Raw genomic sequence first — 15,995 nt, 5'->3', positions numbered from 1 at the left:
ACTGCTTGTTTAGAAATGCAAATCAAATGTAAAGTAAAAGCATTCAGCTGATTTGTTTTATATCCCAGTCAATTGTAAAAAATCATCCAAACTGTCCTAACTAGTGAAATATTCTGTTAAATCATACTCATGATCACTCAGAATCAATTCAATTCAATTCAATTCAATTCAATTCAATTCAATTCAATTCAAAAAACAAGGCAATCACTTGTCATATTATAGTGTGAAAGAAGCCTTTTACAAGTCAGTGGGTTTTGAACAGAAAAAGTCAGTGGTTTTCAGTCTATAAGTATTCAGTCCTTGGCACACAAGCTTTTAATTAACTCACCTTTATTGGAGAAGAAAATTGAAACCATTATTGCACTAAACTTGTATTCTTTCATCCATTTGTCTTATAATAGTGTTAAATGGCTAGAATGCGATCATAATCAACATGTGCACACATCAGCATTGCCTAAGAGAGAAAAAGTAGTAGAGAAAAAGTGCCAAGATGCTAACTGCCTGCTACTGCATCATGATCAGATTTTCGAACAGTAACAAGAGACTGAAACACTGGACTCTTTTAAAAGATCCAAAACCCAGACAGGTTGTAATTTGATTTCAGGGCAACAATTTTACATACCAAACCTATACATTTTGATGTGTTTAGTAGGGAAACCCCACTCCTTGCTCATGATACACTGCATAATATAAAGCTTGGCATCAGTGCTGGCTGCTGTAGGCTGTAATTACGAATGTATGTGTGCATGTCAGTAAATGTGTGATTGTGCATTTGACTGTTGAACTGTGTGTGTTTACTGCGGGAGCTGTCTGCGTCTCAGACGGTGGTGGAGCACATCACGGGGACTTCCTCTGTTCTCCAACCACGACTAGACTGGCCTCAGCTGTGCTAAATCTGCACAAACACGCTAACACACACACACACACACACACACACACACACACACACACACACACACACACACACACAGACGTTACTTTAAAATCAGCTAATCTGCCTCATTACGCAGTCTGAAAGTCTGCACCGCAAACATGGTGTGCATTGTTCTCTTGCTGTCACAGAGAAGTAGCTGAAGAGACACAAAATGGAAGTTTCAGTTTGTCAGTTTGCAATTTTAGTCTGTTTTGGAAAATTGTGTTGTGGCTTGTGATTTCATTTAATTTACATCTTTCATACCCTGTCTGTTGATGAAAACCTATGCTGTTCTTGCACACAAGCGTACACCATGTTTCATTAGACCCTTTTAGCTGTACATATTTTCAGAATTACAAACCTCTCCTCTTATCTGTCTTACTGACCTGTGTTCTGTTGCTCCCTCTCTCCCCCTGTCAGATACATTGGAAAGGCAGACTCAATCACCATCAGCGTATGGAACCATAAGAAGATCCACAAAAAGCAGGGTGCAGGTTTCCTGGGCTGTGTTCGCCTCCTGTCCAATGCCATCAACAGGCTGAAAGACACTGGCTGTAAGTACCTGTGTGCATAAGTGTGTACAGTGACTATGTTTACATACACTCCAATATTCTACAATTTTTCTGAAAATGACAATATTTCAAATTTCACACAAGTAACGTAAAGAGCATAATCTGAATAAGACATGTGCAATATGCAAATATTATTCAGATTTTAGGAGCATTCTTTGGACACGAATACAGCACACTCAGAATATACTTCCCAGTTTGTGACACGCAGCCTCTTGGTGGGAAGGAGAATTATACCTACTTTTAAACATTATAAAAGCCCTGGATATCATCTGGTTTTTGGATATTGGTAAATATTGCAACGCTGACCTTTTCAAGGGGGTGGCTGAAGGAATCAAAGAGTTGCTGTGATTGCATGGTAGAGCACTTCAATGTAAAAAAAAATCTTATTTTTGTTGCAAAATGGCACATGTGGCTCCAGCTGTTCCACTTTTCCATATTTAGATGTGGTTGTGGCACATTAATCATGCATGGCTGCATGTACACAGGAATATTAGTGAAATATTTTTTTAGCCATGTAGACAGCTAAGCAGGTATATTGTCTTTTCTGGAATAAGGATAAAAAAGATTTTGTCCATGTAAACGTCATCATTGTCTTTGGATGCTCACTGAAAACTGGTCACTTGGGACTTGATGCTTCATGCTCCCTCTGCATGCTCAGCATGGCCTTTACCTGGCTTGCTAGTGAAGGGTGCTGGGGAAGCTTTGCATGAAATATACAACTAATAAATGAATGACTAAACATCAGTTGGGTGAGCCATGTTAACCTCTATTCACACACACCTTGCACGCAGCAAAAGTAGTCAGACCTTATGTCTCCAACAACAGACACAATGTTCATGTCAGGGTAACTTTGCTGTGCCTCTTTTTTTATCTGGCTACGACAGGTTTGATAGCTAGCCAGGCTGCTGCTACATGTGTAAGCTTTTTTTTTTTTTTACAGTGCTGCTATAACATCCTCAGCTTGCAGCCTGCATGCTGCTTCTGTGCCAGCCATTCACTGGTATAAGATTTATGGACCCAATAGACAGGCAACTCCTTCAGGCCACACGTATCAGAAATATTGCGTGCTGTAGACATCTGGCACCTGGGACTAAATCAACTGCCACAATTCATTTTACAACAATGCTACTTTCTGTCAAGGAAACAAATGACTTTTATACTTGGAAGCACAATCCTGCTGATACAGATACTGTCGCTGTGGCACAAGATAAAGAAAGAGGAAGAAAGACGCTGGTTTGGGATAGTAGTTTGGTAATCATCTGGTGAGCAGAAATTGGACCCCAGGCTAACATGGATATATAGGATGTACAGGAACAGTGATGATTTTTTATGGACACACACATTCTCAGATGGTCGGCTGCATGCCTGCTGCCCCTGTGTTGTGCCCTTTCATTCCCAAATGATTTAGACTCTTTTTTTCTATGTGCAGCCACATGCTTGTTAGCCCTGTCAGTATCAGTCACATCATACTGACACATAGACATTTAACTGTAGTACATACTGTAAAATTAACATTCCTGCAACTTATTCTCCTCCCTTCCTTCAATCCATCTTCCTGACCTCAAGCAGTCATTTACAATATTCACCACACACCAAGTTACCCCCCCCCCCCCACCCCCTTTTTTTTCTTTTAAATTTCATGGCTTTTCTTTTATTTCTGTCCATCCATTCTGCACAGTCTCGCCCCACAACTACTTTCAGAGTTGTTTGTCTGCATATAATTGGAGTTTTTTGAATGCGTTTTTAACCAAATTGTCTAGTTGGATACTTCTATGAATGCAAGTAGACTCAGATCTGACAGCCATTAGTATGACTCTAAACGGTCAAGCTAAATAATTCCCATAAGAGTTCAGAATATGTTCCAACAACCTTTGCTTGCTCCTGAATGGCACTCTTGGATCATAAACCTAATCACCCCATCATCCACCAAAAACCACATCAGCTTTAGTGATGCCACTAAAGGGACCTCGAAGCCCATGAAAGCCATACTTTAACCCTTCTGAGGGCTGAAAGACTTGCCCTTTGATTTACCCACAACTTCCAGAAACACAGTATAGGCTCCAGTTAGGCTCCAAACCAGCCACTTACTGTATAGCCAACATGGCAGAAATTATACTTATCGCAGCCACAGGAAGTGGACCAGGAGACATGATCTATGACAAGACACCACTGCTCACTTTATCCCTTTGTCCCTGTCCTGCGTGCTGCAGACACATGAACACTGCCCAGCCTGTGGTCTGACCAAGATGTACACACACACACAGAGACAAACATAGAAATACAAACTCATAAGAAAAAAGCCTTTACTGGAATTGCCTTGGTTCCTAGAAATCATATTCATACACATAGCTCACTTTGTCATCCAACGCAAATGCAAACACAAACTGTTTTACTCCTGCACATACACACACTCATACACACTCTCGCAAACCAAAAGGGGATCAGGCATGATTGTGTAGTTTACTAGAAGTCTGTCTGGCTCTACACTGAGCTCAACTTCCTGTAGCATCGCAGAAACAAACCTCCAAGTCCCCTGCCTCACATCTGAACCCACAAACTCACTAACACACACACTACAAGTCTTTCAAAATGACTTGACTGTCATTTTAGTTTGCCACGCTTGGAACCCTGTTGCTTGTTTGTGTGTAGTTTTTATAGTGTTGTAACGGCTGATTATATCTACCGATTGTGATACTGCTGATACAGTTTTTACATATGCATACAGACACACACACACATGCAGAGACAGATGTGCATTTGCTAAATTAACCGAGACTTAAACACACATTTACATGTAGTTCGTTTACTGTAACACACAATTTTCCTAGCTCTGAGTTATTGAACTTGTGAGGGTTTGTGGTTAAAGGTCTGTAAATGTTCTGTCTCCCTGTTTCCCTCTTCTCTTATTTAAGCGAAAAATCTGCTTACTATTCCAACCATGTAAGGCTTAGACCATCGCTGTTTAGTCTAGACACGTATCCGGAACAGATACACACACACACACACACACACACACACACACACACACACATACACACACACTGGAAACAAGCTATAGGGTTAGATTTTTTTACATTACATAGATGTGCTTAGTTTATACATACAGACAGACCATTTTATGTGTATGCAAAATCATACAAGCAGCCAAAGACATGACAAATACAGTCTGACTTTGGTTTTAGTATTAGTGCATTTTAGTTTTTACTCAAGTAAGCCAAAGCCCCTGCAGACACACACAGACACAAGTCGCATTGTTAATGGGCATTAGTTGATACCACTCTGGCTGGTCAGCTAGACTGGTCATGAGCAAGTGGGATTTAGTGTGCGTGTATGTGTGTGGGTGAGAGAGTGAGAGAGAGGGAGAGAGCGACTGCTGAATGTATCTGTGTCTGGATCTTGTTCAGAGTCTTCCTGGGTTGTGTTTCTGTGCTGTCTGTGTCTGGCAGTGCTATCCTGTGCTGGACAGACAATGAGTTCTTACTTATCCAGAAACAACAAGACTGCTGCTAACACATCTTGCATCCAAAATTTGTGATATTTTGTGTCTCCAAATCTTAATCTTTTTTACACAGAATGGGTGAAGCTGCAGTGTTGTTTTTTCTGCAGAGTAGGCTGTTGTATTTGTATTTTAACATTTGAAAGGCACACTTGCTTGCTGACTTTGTTATTTTACAGTTGTTACTAGGGATGTAACGATGCATCGTGACACGATTTAAAAATCGGTACAAATGTGTGACGATTCGCACCGGTTGACAGAAAAAATTAATCGTAATGCGAGAGAAGTAGGATACGTTCTTTTGTTTTTTTTTGTTTTTTAGAAATAGGTTACATTATCTTCTTAAAAGTCACTGGTTGGTGATTCATTTGTTCAATGTCAGACGTCAAGTCACGTGACTTACGTCACTACGTAGGTACGGGGCACAGAACAAGGGAAGACATGGCGACGGTAGGCAACAACTTTGAAATAGAGGATGCACCGAGCGGTTTTAAATCACCTGTGTGGCGGCATTTTGGATTCCCCATATACACAAATACAACTGGTAAGAAATGGACAGACAAAACCAAAACAGCATGTAAATACTGCAAGAGACTGCTAACATATACCAGCAACACGAGCAACATGCAGCAGCATATTAGCCGCCACCACAGTGAGAAGCAAAGTAACGTTACGCCACCTCCTGAGCAAAAATTGCCGAAGGGGCAAACCACCCTGACGAGAGGCTTCGCATCTCCTCTCCCCCATAACAATGCAAGAGCGCAAGGAATTACCAGGGCAATTGGTTATTTTATGGGAAAAGATTTGAGGCCATTTTCAGTCGTTGAAAATGAGGGCTTTCGGCTGTTGATGAACACGCTGGAGCCAAGATACCGCATCCCGTCACGACAGCACTTCAGCCAGGTGGTGGTGCCAAAAATCTACCAGGAGGTAAGAGCTCGTGTGGTTGAGGTTCTCCGGAGGGCTGATACTGTGTCTATCACAACCATTTATGACCATTTAAGTTGCACTTTTTATAAGAGGACACAAACTGTTTTACAGAGTTTCTGTAAAGAAAGCACCTCTAAGATTTTTTTCCTACGAATAAAAGATCATTTTATTTGGTCATAATTTGTCTGTAGCTCATTTTGATTTAAAAAAAAAAATCATGAGAAAATCGTATCGTGAACAAAAAATCGTGAACCGTATCGAATCGTGAGTTGAGTGTATCGTTACATCCCTAGTTGTTACTGTTTACTTCAGTATATCCTTCTTGAATCATGCATAAGAAAAAAAATGAGGCCCTTTTTTCCCCCTGGATTGTGTAGATTTAATGAATATTGTGGATTACCTGCTGTATTTTGACAATAATGATGTCTTAATCATAATATTGGTTCCAAAAGTACTTGTCATCTTGGTGCTGCCTCACATTAGGATGTGAAACAGACAGCCTCCTTGTTACTTTCAATGGCATTGCATTGACACAGATGGCTCCAACAAAAAAAAAGATGCATTGCTCATGTGGCAAAAATGTTCAACCTGGCTCAAATTTGCCAGAAGACGATGTGAAGTTATCTGGTAAAGTCAAATATGTACAAACACTTTGATACATGAACAGGGTAAATCTACTGTTTACCTGGCAATTGTCGCAGTGAAGACTCACTCAATCCAGCTCCTGGATGGTGTTTCGTGTCTCACCGAGGCAACACGCCTACGCCCAGCAGCCCTCTGCAGCTATGTTTTTGGTCTAAATGCCCAGTTACTCAGCGTGAAATACAACAAGTTGCAGATCAGCTTAGCACCTGGGTGTGTTCGTGGTTGTAAATGGAGGCAGATGCTGAATCAATGTGTTTGTTTCTTCTCTGCAGATCAGAGACTGGATCTGAATAAGCTGGGCCCCAATGACAACGATACTGTGAGAGGACAAATAGTCGGTAAGAAGCACAAACACATGCACATACAATAGCAGCTGCATACTGTGCATCAGAATAGAAAAAGTAATCATTTTAGGGGCAGGGCAAGTTAAGCCGATATGTCTGTGTACAATCTTATGTAAGTCTCTGTGTCTTAACATATTCTTGATGCTGTAGTCTACATCCAGTGTGCCATTGCTCTGTATAAAAGGTGACCACCTTGGTCAAATCGTAGAGTTTTTACGCAAATGAATGTACTAAATATCTGTCATCATTTGAGCTGCTGTAGGAAACTTTCATTGATCTACCATCATCCTTCTCTTTGTTAACTGTGTAGTGAGTCTTCAGTCGAGAGATCGCATTGGGACAGGAGGGCCGGTGGTGGACTGTAGTCGCCTCTTTGACAATGATTTACCTGATGGGTCAGTATTATCACATGTTTTCCTTTAAAGATGAACTATGCTATTTTTTCAAACAGGGCTTTGCTTTTGCTTGAGGGTCTCTCCTTTTTCTGAAATTGTTTTGATTGAACTCCATTGAAGAGAAATTATATCTTTGAAGTAATCTTCAGTTTGGAGATGCTTATTGGGGAAGGAGCTCAGTTTCTCTCTGATTTTGTGTGTAGTTGAAAACCGAGGTATATTAACACCTGTAAGCAGAAGTTGCAGATATTACTGTCCTCACTATGAGACTTTTGTCTGGTTTGTAATGAGAGAATATAAAATTATAAGTTTGTAAGTTTTTCCTATACAATTCTTAATGTATTTAAAAAAAACAAAAAACAAAACATTGACAAGGTTAAGCTGTATTTCTATTGGTGATTCTCTTTGTGTTTTTAGAAAATTATAGATACAGTGTTGATAGTGCTGTTAGATGAGCATGTTCATAGTTGTCAAAAGTAGACAAAAGTGGGTATGTATGATGCTCCTTTCTCACCTGTTTGTCTTAATCTGTCATGAAACAGTTGGGAGGAGAGGAGGACAGCCTCTGGAAGGATACAGTACCTGAACCACATCACACGTACCACGCAATGGGAGAGACCTACCAGGTACATCTGCACACATACTGCACACATCCTCAACTTCGAATAATATACCATGTTAAAATGGGAGCTATCCAGTTGCCCAAGTCATATAATTCTTAATCCTTCTACTTTCTACTAGGGCTGGGTTTAAAAACACAGATTTTTCAATTCAAATCGATCTTCATATGAATTATTCAATATTAATAAAAAAAAAAACCTGAGATTGATCTTTAAATTTATACCTTTTCCAATGGATGTGGGTCCAAAATGAACATCCACCGAACGCTGACAGGCACTTGGATAATAATAGTGCTAATAAGACAATAATTAGATGCTAAAATCAAAACAATATCCTATTAATTTATCTATGGGCACATTTTTACTACTTCTCTCCAAAACCATTTAATTTACCTCTTAATGTAAACATTAACATTTTTAATAATGCACTGGGTCTGGGGGTTCCTTGTGCAATTCACAGCATTAGGTCTCACAACTCACAACTGAAGTATCCCTAGCCGAATCTATATTGAATCAAATCAGAAATGGAATCGAATCGGGACCTTGTGAATCAGAATTGAATTGAACCGAATCGAATCAAATTGGAAGAGCAGTGGCGATACCCAGCTCTACTGCCTGCCCTATGTGCAACAGTCATGCTGATGTAATTCACAACAAGTTTGACCTTTAACAACTGGGATTGAGGTGGAAGGTCTATTTGGTTGTGCTATTCCCCAATACCCTTTTCAGAAAAAACAAAAAACAAAAACCAATTACAACACAACAATAACAGTCTGTCGGTAATGAGTGAATTGCTGTCAATTTCCTTAGCCTCCAAGACACTGCAAAACACACACACACACACACACACACACACACACACACACACACAAATAAACTAGCCAGCCAGTCGGGCAGCCAGGTTTTACTTGGCCCCTGTTCCTGCAGGAACAACTGTCGCCTTCCTACTTGGCCCATATCAGTGGAGTCGTTAGGAGAGTAAGCAAACAAATAGCACCCCCACCCCACTGCCTCACCCACTCTGACTACACATTGCTGGTAGCCTCCAGGCAGCAGAATAGAACACAGGAGGACGGACAGGAAATGGCGAAGAAAAGGTTAAGTGGTGGGGCATTGAGGGAGGTGGAAATGGTGAAGCTGAGAAGGAAGATGAGCAGGTTGGTACTATGTAGGAGAAATGATGAAGGATAATATGAGTGAGGAAGACAAAAAATTAGAATATCCTGTCTTAAATTTGCAACAGCAGGTCAGCTCATTTGTAGTCTGTAACAGTACATAATGTCCGTGTAAAAATGTCTGCCGCTTTTCAGCCCGATTTTTTTTCTTAAGCAGACTGTAGTTTTTACTACTCTTGCAATTTTTCACTGCCCCTTGTCACTGCTCAGTACTGCAGACACATGTAATGTGGTCCATAAGCTGGTTGTGAGAGGACACATTGTAGGTGTATATTGGGTAAAATGGCTCAGAGACTGAAAAGAGGAGTGATAAAATGTGAAGGAAGGACCAGGGGAAGTGGAGCGAGAGAGGTGTGACATAAGTGAGGGGGGAGGAAGAGGAAATGCGGAGGAAGAGTGTGTCGAGGGGGAAGGAGCCGGGTTGTACGTTGACAGACAAGGGTCCAATGTTTAAGATAGCCAAGGTGTCAGTAACTCTGGACAGCCAAACTGTGGACACACCTGTGACTTAACCCATTGTACCCATAACACACTAACCCACTTCTTTGCACGGTTTCCTGAAAGTAGAGGAAAACACGGTGCGCAGTCGCATATATTCACTAAAACCGAAAGTCGAACACTTATTAGAGACTCCTTCAATACACTTTGCCATGCGTGTAACTCTTAAGAATGAAAACATACACTTAATTCTTCTAGTTCAAAGCAAGTTGGTATTGTTTAACCAAAGTGCTCTTTATAACATGTTAATTATTCCTGATTTGTTATAAAACAATGTTTATATGTATGAAATTTAAATAAATACTTGAAAATGGAACAGAATGTAAGATTACACTCACAGGGAAGACTATAGCCTGCATATACATGCATATACATGAACATGTGCACTCTCTGCTCTCACCCAGGCCAGCGTCAGAGTATTCCAGCCCATCAGGGCGTCCACTGAGTTGTGTGGTGGATGAGAACACGCCAGTGATGACGCCTGTAAACGGGGCCGAGGCCAGCTGCCCACCAGGCGAACAGCGGATCCAGGAGAGACGGGTTCGATCGCAGCGGCATCGTAACTACATGAGCCGAACACACCTGCATACACCACCTGACCTGCCTGAGGGATATGGTGAGTGGCGGCAGCAACACACACAAACACACACACACACTCACTTTGAGCACTCATTACCACTTAAGAAATCGATCTGATAGAAAGTACAAAAAGAGTGGTATGGTCTCAATTAATTGTTAATTGTTATAAATTACCGATTGACCTTGTCTGGTTATGTTCATGTGATGAGAAAGGTGATCAAATCCTGTAGCTGCTAAACATGTGGTATGTTTTATGATTTGCTGGATGATGGTCCTGAACTTTTAAGTAATTTGTGCTATATTTTGTTAACTAAAAATGTACACAACAAAAGCACAGCAGCATTTGATTGTCTTTGCATGTATAAAGTGCTTTTGAAGAGATTTCAAAATATCAAGATATATATTCCGTATCACGATTTAGATTAAAAAAATATTGCAATACTATTTGAAGGCAACATTGCCCAGTCCTAGCTGTTACATTAGAGAGTCAGCAGTAGTCCTATTGAATTATATAATCAATATCAAAATGGCAAGCTGAGGTTAAGTCCTGGCTCTAACCAACATAAATACAAGACATGCAGATTAAAAACACATTGAGCTGCTCCTTGGGGCTGTCTCTTGTTTGTAGCCTTGAGGCAGCGATATGTGATGAGAATAAAGTTCAAATGCCCTTTATGTCATATTTTCTTTTTCTTTCTCTCTTTATGTATGCTCCCTGCTCTGTCCTCAGGCTCTTACTCACACTTTCTCTTCTAACCCTTCATCCTGCTCCCTTCTCCCTCCTTCCCACAGCACCACAGCATGACAACCCCAATCACCACTGTCTGTGTGCTAATCCTCTCCTCTCCTCTCCTCTCCTCTCCTCTCCTCTCCTCTCCTCTCCTCTCCTGTCTCCTCCCCCCTTTCCCCTCGTTTGCAAACACTTCCCAGTGTTGGAATGTTTTGGCTTTGCAGGCTCATATTCCCATACTGAATACAAGGACTGAAAGCAGAGTATTCATAGCTCAGTGTTAAGCTCAGAGAAGGCACTTTAGGTTATTTGCCTTTTTTTTATGTTTGTAAATCTTAAGCTGGCCTTACTTGCAGCATGCCAACACAGTGGGAAAATAATGCAAAAGCTGCACAAGTACATTTTCCAACATCGGAACGTGTACTTTTCACAGTCAGCCACAGTGCACCCCACAATACCCACAGAGTCTGTAAAATAAATTATTATTTTAAGTGTGGCGCTGTATGCCAGCAGTTTAGAATGGCATTGTTGGACCTGTGCCCCCTTTGAAATGTCCTGCTGTGTCCGCTGAGGCTGGCCAAGGTCGGACAAAGTGAGTCACTGATGCCCAACAGCGAGCAAGCTTTCTTCCTCAGCTGAACCCTCTGAACCGGTGGCTGGGTGTGGCGAGAGAGCGTGAGAGAGAATGAGAGAGAGAGGGAGTGTGTGAGGGGAAAAAGAGAAAGAGAGGTGGGTAGGAAATGAGTTGTGCCAGTAGGAAGTTAAGAGGGGGGGTTAGTGATGGATTAGCGGGTGAATATACACACATGAACACCACACCCGTGCAGCACACACACTTTGTGCCAACATTCACACACTCGCTCTCCATTCACGAACCATTCTCTTCTGGTTTCTTTTCAGTGTCCTCTGTTCTCTTATTTGTTTACAGTATATTATATAGGTGGGTTTGGAATGAGTGACAGCATTTTCCTTTCCATTTCCTTTGGTTTTGGAGATTGATAGGAAGGGACGACTTTCAGAGCACACACAAGCCTTTAAGAGAAAACAAGGCAACTAGGAAGCATCAAGGAACTCTGTGCAAGGAAAAACACTCATGGAAGTCTTTGATAAATTTCCCTCACATTTTTATTTTCCCCCGTCGTCTTGGGATAGGCCTACTGGAGACCGGAGAGGAACTAATTGATTACATTGGCGCACACCTTAAGAAACTCTTGTCCCTGCAGTTTGCCTGTCACATCAATTATAAACAGACTTCCCCTTCTTCAAAATACACAAACTCGCTCTCCATGCTTGTACCCACCAGTACGAGACTACAGAACACTTCCAAGCTTGTTTCAGTGCTGTTTTTGACTTATTCATTCCTATAATTTTTCTGTTTTAGAGCAAAGAACGACTCAGCAAGGTCAGGTCTATTTCCTCCACACACAGACTGGAGTCAGCACCTGGCATGACCCCCGTGTGCCCAGGTAAATCTTTGTGTGTTGTATTTTTTTTTACATCCTTATTGTCCAGATGTATTTCTATTTTTAAAGCAATTTAAATGTTTCTTTTGATTAATAATCACCTCGTCAACACACTGACTTACACACATGATGAATGCACTGCAGTGCTGAAAGCCTTTACTTTTTCTGATATAAAATCTGACATATATTCCCAAAACTGACATGATCAAACGGTACTTGACTTAATTTCTCACTCAATTGCTCTGGGTTGTGTTCAAAAACAATCTCAATAGTCAAATTTCAGGCTCAAGTCCGGGTCAGCCAAACTAATGACCCCCGAGTTCAATGTGGAATTGGAAGAACATTTTTGGACAGATGTTCAGCTGGACACACCACAGGCCAGTGGTTCTGTATTCAATCAAACCGTTTCACCATCTCTCAATAGCTCACTATTTAATTCACCAGAGATCGCAGGCAGTGCGATTGCGTTACATTTTTGGCTGTGTCTTGGTGTAGCTGCTGCTCAGTGATGAAGCACATCCAGCTCACAGCAGCAACCTCTGGGTTTGGTCACTTTGGACAGAGTTCTTAAATGACCCATTATATTGTGATGAGGCATGTGCTTTGTCCCTGAGTGGTGTCTCCTCACATCACACAAGGACAAATTACTCTCACACACACATACACACACATTGACACATGCACAAGTCCTGCCTAGGCTACAGCATTGGCCCAGATCAGGTAAAAGAATTAGAGCAAGTAGCTAGTCAGAAGCATAACAGCAATGTTAATGTTGTTGATGCTGTCTGATCTATATTTCTCTGAACCTGCTGGAAGGGAAATATCTTGGTACTACTTAATGTAAATATCGATCAGTATGCCAGTACTATATTATCACTATATGTGTTATCAAAAGGATAACATTTATTTTTCACATTATTATTGATTAAAAACAAAAAATTTATTTAACAGTTTCATTGTAGTTGTGTGTTAGTACCACTACTGACGATCGAACTTTAGAAAAACAGCTAACATTGTTGTATAAATGTTGGTATAATAAGCGTGTTAAAGGTATATTTTTACACGTACGGTGATATGTGTTCTTCTAATGGTTTGCCTGCAATGTATCTTTGGTGCTTCATTTACATACTGTAGGCTATATAGTGTGGTGGTCGTTGATATGCTGAAATATAAGTACACTTAAATACACACCTGAGGTGTTTGCAAAACCTAGGTTATATTTTAGTAAATCTTATACTACTGTTATGATGAAGTATTCAAAAATACATCAGTAGTATAATTACTGCACATTATATTTAAGCACATCTTGCATACAAATTTTAACACGTTGTAATAAAATAATGCTGTATGTGTGTATGTATTGATAGTTTAATTTAGAGTTATATATAATTTGTGGTATCATTGTTGCTGATGGTTTCTTTCTTATTGTTCAGAGACCTCAGCAATGTGAACTGTGAGGAGCTGGGCCCACTGCCACCAGGCTGGGAGATCAGAAACACAGCCACAGGCAGAGTCTACTTCGTCGACCACAACAATCGAACAACACAGTTCACCGACCCGCGACTATCTGCTAACCTGCATCTAGTTCTCAAGTAAGTGTATCAGTCTTTGATGCGTTCAAGCAGCAGTGAGGGTACGATATTCAGCCAAGTATTTGACTTTGAAAGCCTTTACTTATAAAAAATACAATATATAAATTTTAAAAAAAGAACATCAAAAGAAAGTCACAGTGTTGATGTACACATTATGCTCATGTGATACATCTTTCCCACTTTAAAGCTTTAAAACAATATACAGTATAAAAATATAGCAATAATATTTTGTCTTTACTCAGTGCTGAAACATAACTTTACTGTCAGACTCTCCACTCTGTTCATGTTTTCTGTTGAGGACTGTCGGCAGGATTGTTACCAGCTTAGTGTTTTTAAAAGTAGCTTCACACTCAGACTACCCGTGCTGGAAGTGGACATGATGGATCCTGTCTGGGGATGCTGGAAAAACTGTTTGGGAATCTGTGATAGACAGCACAGTCATGAATCCTCCAGCAATGAATATGTCTGCTGTAAGATGATCACTGACTTGGCTTCATTCATCTCACTTTATATTTGTGTTCTTCCCTTCTATCCTCTGCCTGTACCGTGTCTCTGACAATCTACTTTTCCTCTACTCTTCTTTTTGTCTTCTCACTGACCTCTCTCCTGCCCCTCAAACTGACTTCATCGCTGTTTTTATGTCTCTTTCCTCTGCTTTCTCCTTTCTAATCTACTTTAATTCTGTTTCTTTGTGTGACTTTACTCGTCTACTTTTTTAATTTCTCTTTTTCTTTTGGCCTGTCTCTCCTGTCTCGCTGTTTCTCTTCTGAATCCTATCCCCTGTTGTCTTCAATGCTGCATTCCTCTTCTCTGTCACTCACATTCCCTCATTCCCCCTCTTTGTCTTTGTCTGTCTTTTCCTCCCTTTTCTCCTCCTGTTCTCCCCACCAGCCCAAGTCCAAATGGTTCCCGTGTGGCCATGGAAAGCCAAAACACTAACCTCAGGTAACCCACATTCTCTCTCACACACACACACACACACACACACACACACACACACACACACACACACACACACACACACACACACACAGTTATTTGTGCACACACACATACACACGCATAAGTGTTCACATACTTGCATGCAGACAATAAACTGTATAAGCATACGCACACTTACTCATGGTCTATGGCATGTGAACAATGCAATCAGCACACACGCAGGTTGACAGACATCTTCATACACTCACCCCAGCTGTCTGCATAAAGCAGTTTCAGCAGCCAGTCACTCAAAGCTTCACACACACACAAACACACACACTTACAATATCACAATAGAAAATGCTGACTGTGATACTTTTCCTCCAGGGAATGTCCAAGCTGTGTGTGTTTATACGTGCATAACCTTCCTCAGCGTTGACTTTCATGTGGATGTCATTCAACACACACACACACACACACACACACACACACACACACACACACACACACACACACACACACATGCAGAGGCTGGCTGTCGATCCGTCTTTCAGTGTGTTTGTGCTGTCTGTCAGCAGTGTGCCTCCACTGAAGATCAGCTTGTAGCCAGCAGAGAGGCACGGTGAAGCCGACCCCACTCGGGAAAATAATACTAAACACGTGTTAGCACAGCAGCTGTTAGCTTAGCACTAGTTCACATAACCTCGCCGAACACACATGGGCTAGTAGCAGTGTGTTAGCGTTTCATCTAGCAAAGTCGTGATATGCGTGTGGGAGGAAGCTGTGAGTTATATGAATCATTAAGTTCTCGGTTTGTTCTTCAGGTATTTTGGCTGTCAGGGAGCTTCCTGTACTTTCCCCCTGCCAGTGTGTGAGGCAGGAATCATTAGAACAAGAGGAACATGCAGAGATATGGAGATTTTTCCCCTTTGCTTTTTTTAGTAAGAATTCTTAGTCAAAACCTCTCTCAGTAACAGCGGCTGGCACGATAGACATGTTTGGGAAATCAACATCTGGTCATTTGGTCAAATAGTATCCATATGTGTCAGAACAGCGTCTGGTTGTGAGTTGAAGCTCAGCTATGTGATCCAGTCAGCATCATTAACTGCTTGTCTGGCTCCT

General features: G+C 41.1%; 1 protein-coding gene across 1 annotated transcript in view; it reads left to right on the top strand.

Annotated features, from left to right (window-relative positions):
* LOC141003798 (E3 ubiquitin-protein ligase SMURF2-like) overlaps positions 1-15,995 on the top strand; it is a 68,021-nt gene that overhangs the window by 34,769 nt on the left and 17,257 nt on the right. Inside the window, exons 4-11 of the mRNA XM_073475265.1 lie at positions 1,334-1,467; positions 6,829-6,894; positions 7,211-7,295; positions 7,838-7,921; positions 9,993-10,204; positions 12,279-12,363; positions 13,794-13,952; positions 14,844-14,897. Of these exons, the coding sequence (XP_073331366.1) occupies positions 1,334-1,467; positions 6,829-6,894; positions 7,211-7,295; positions 7,838-7,921; positions 9,993-10,204; positions 12,279-12,363; positions 13,794-13,952; positions 14,844-14,897 (879 nt within the window). The remainder of the gene's footprint in view (positions 1-1,333; positions 1,468-6,828; positions 6,895-7,210; positions 7,296-7,837; positions 7,922-9,992; positions 10,205-12,278; positions 12,364-13,793; positions 13,953-14,843; positions 14,898-15,995) is intronic.

This window comes from Pagrus major, chromosome 1, assembly GCF_040436345.1.
Source record: "Pagrus major chromosome 1, Pma_NU_1.0".
NCBI lineage: Eukaryota > Metazoa > Chordata > Actinopteri > Spariformes > Sparidae > Pagrus > Pagrus major.
Note: the sequence above shows the minus strand (reverse complement) of the source record. Positions and strands in the feature narration are given on the sequence as shown.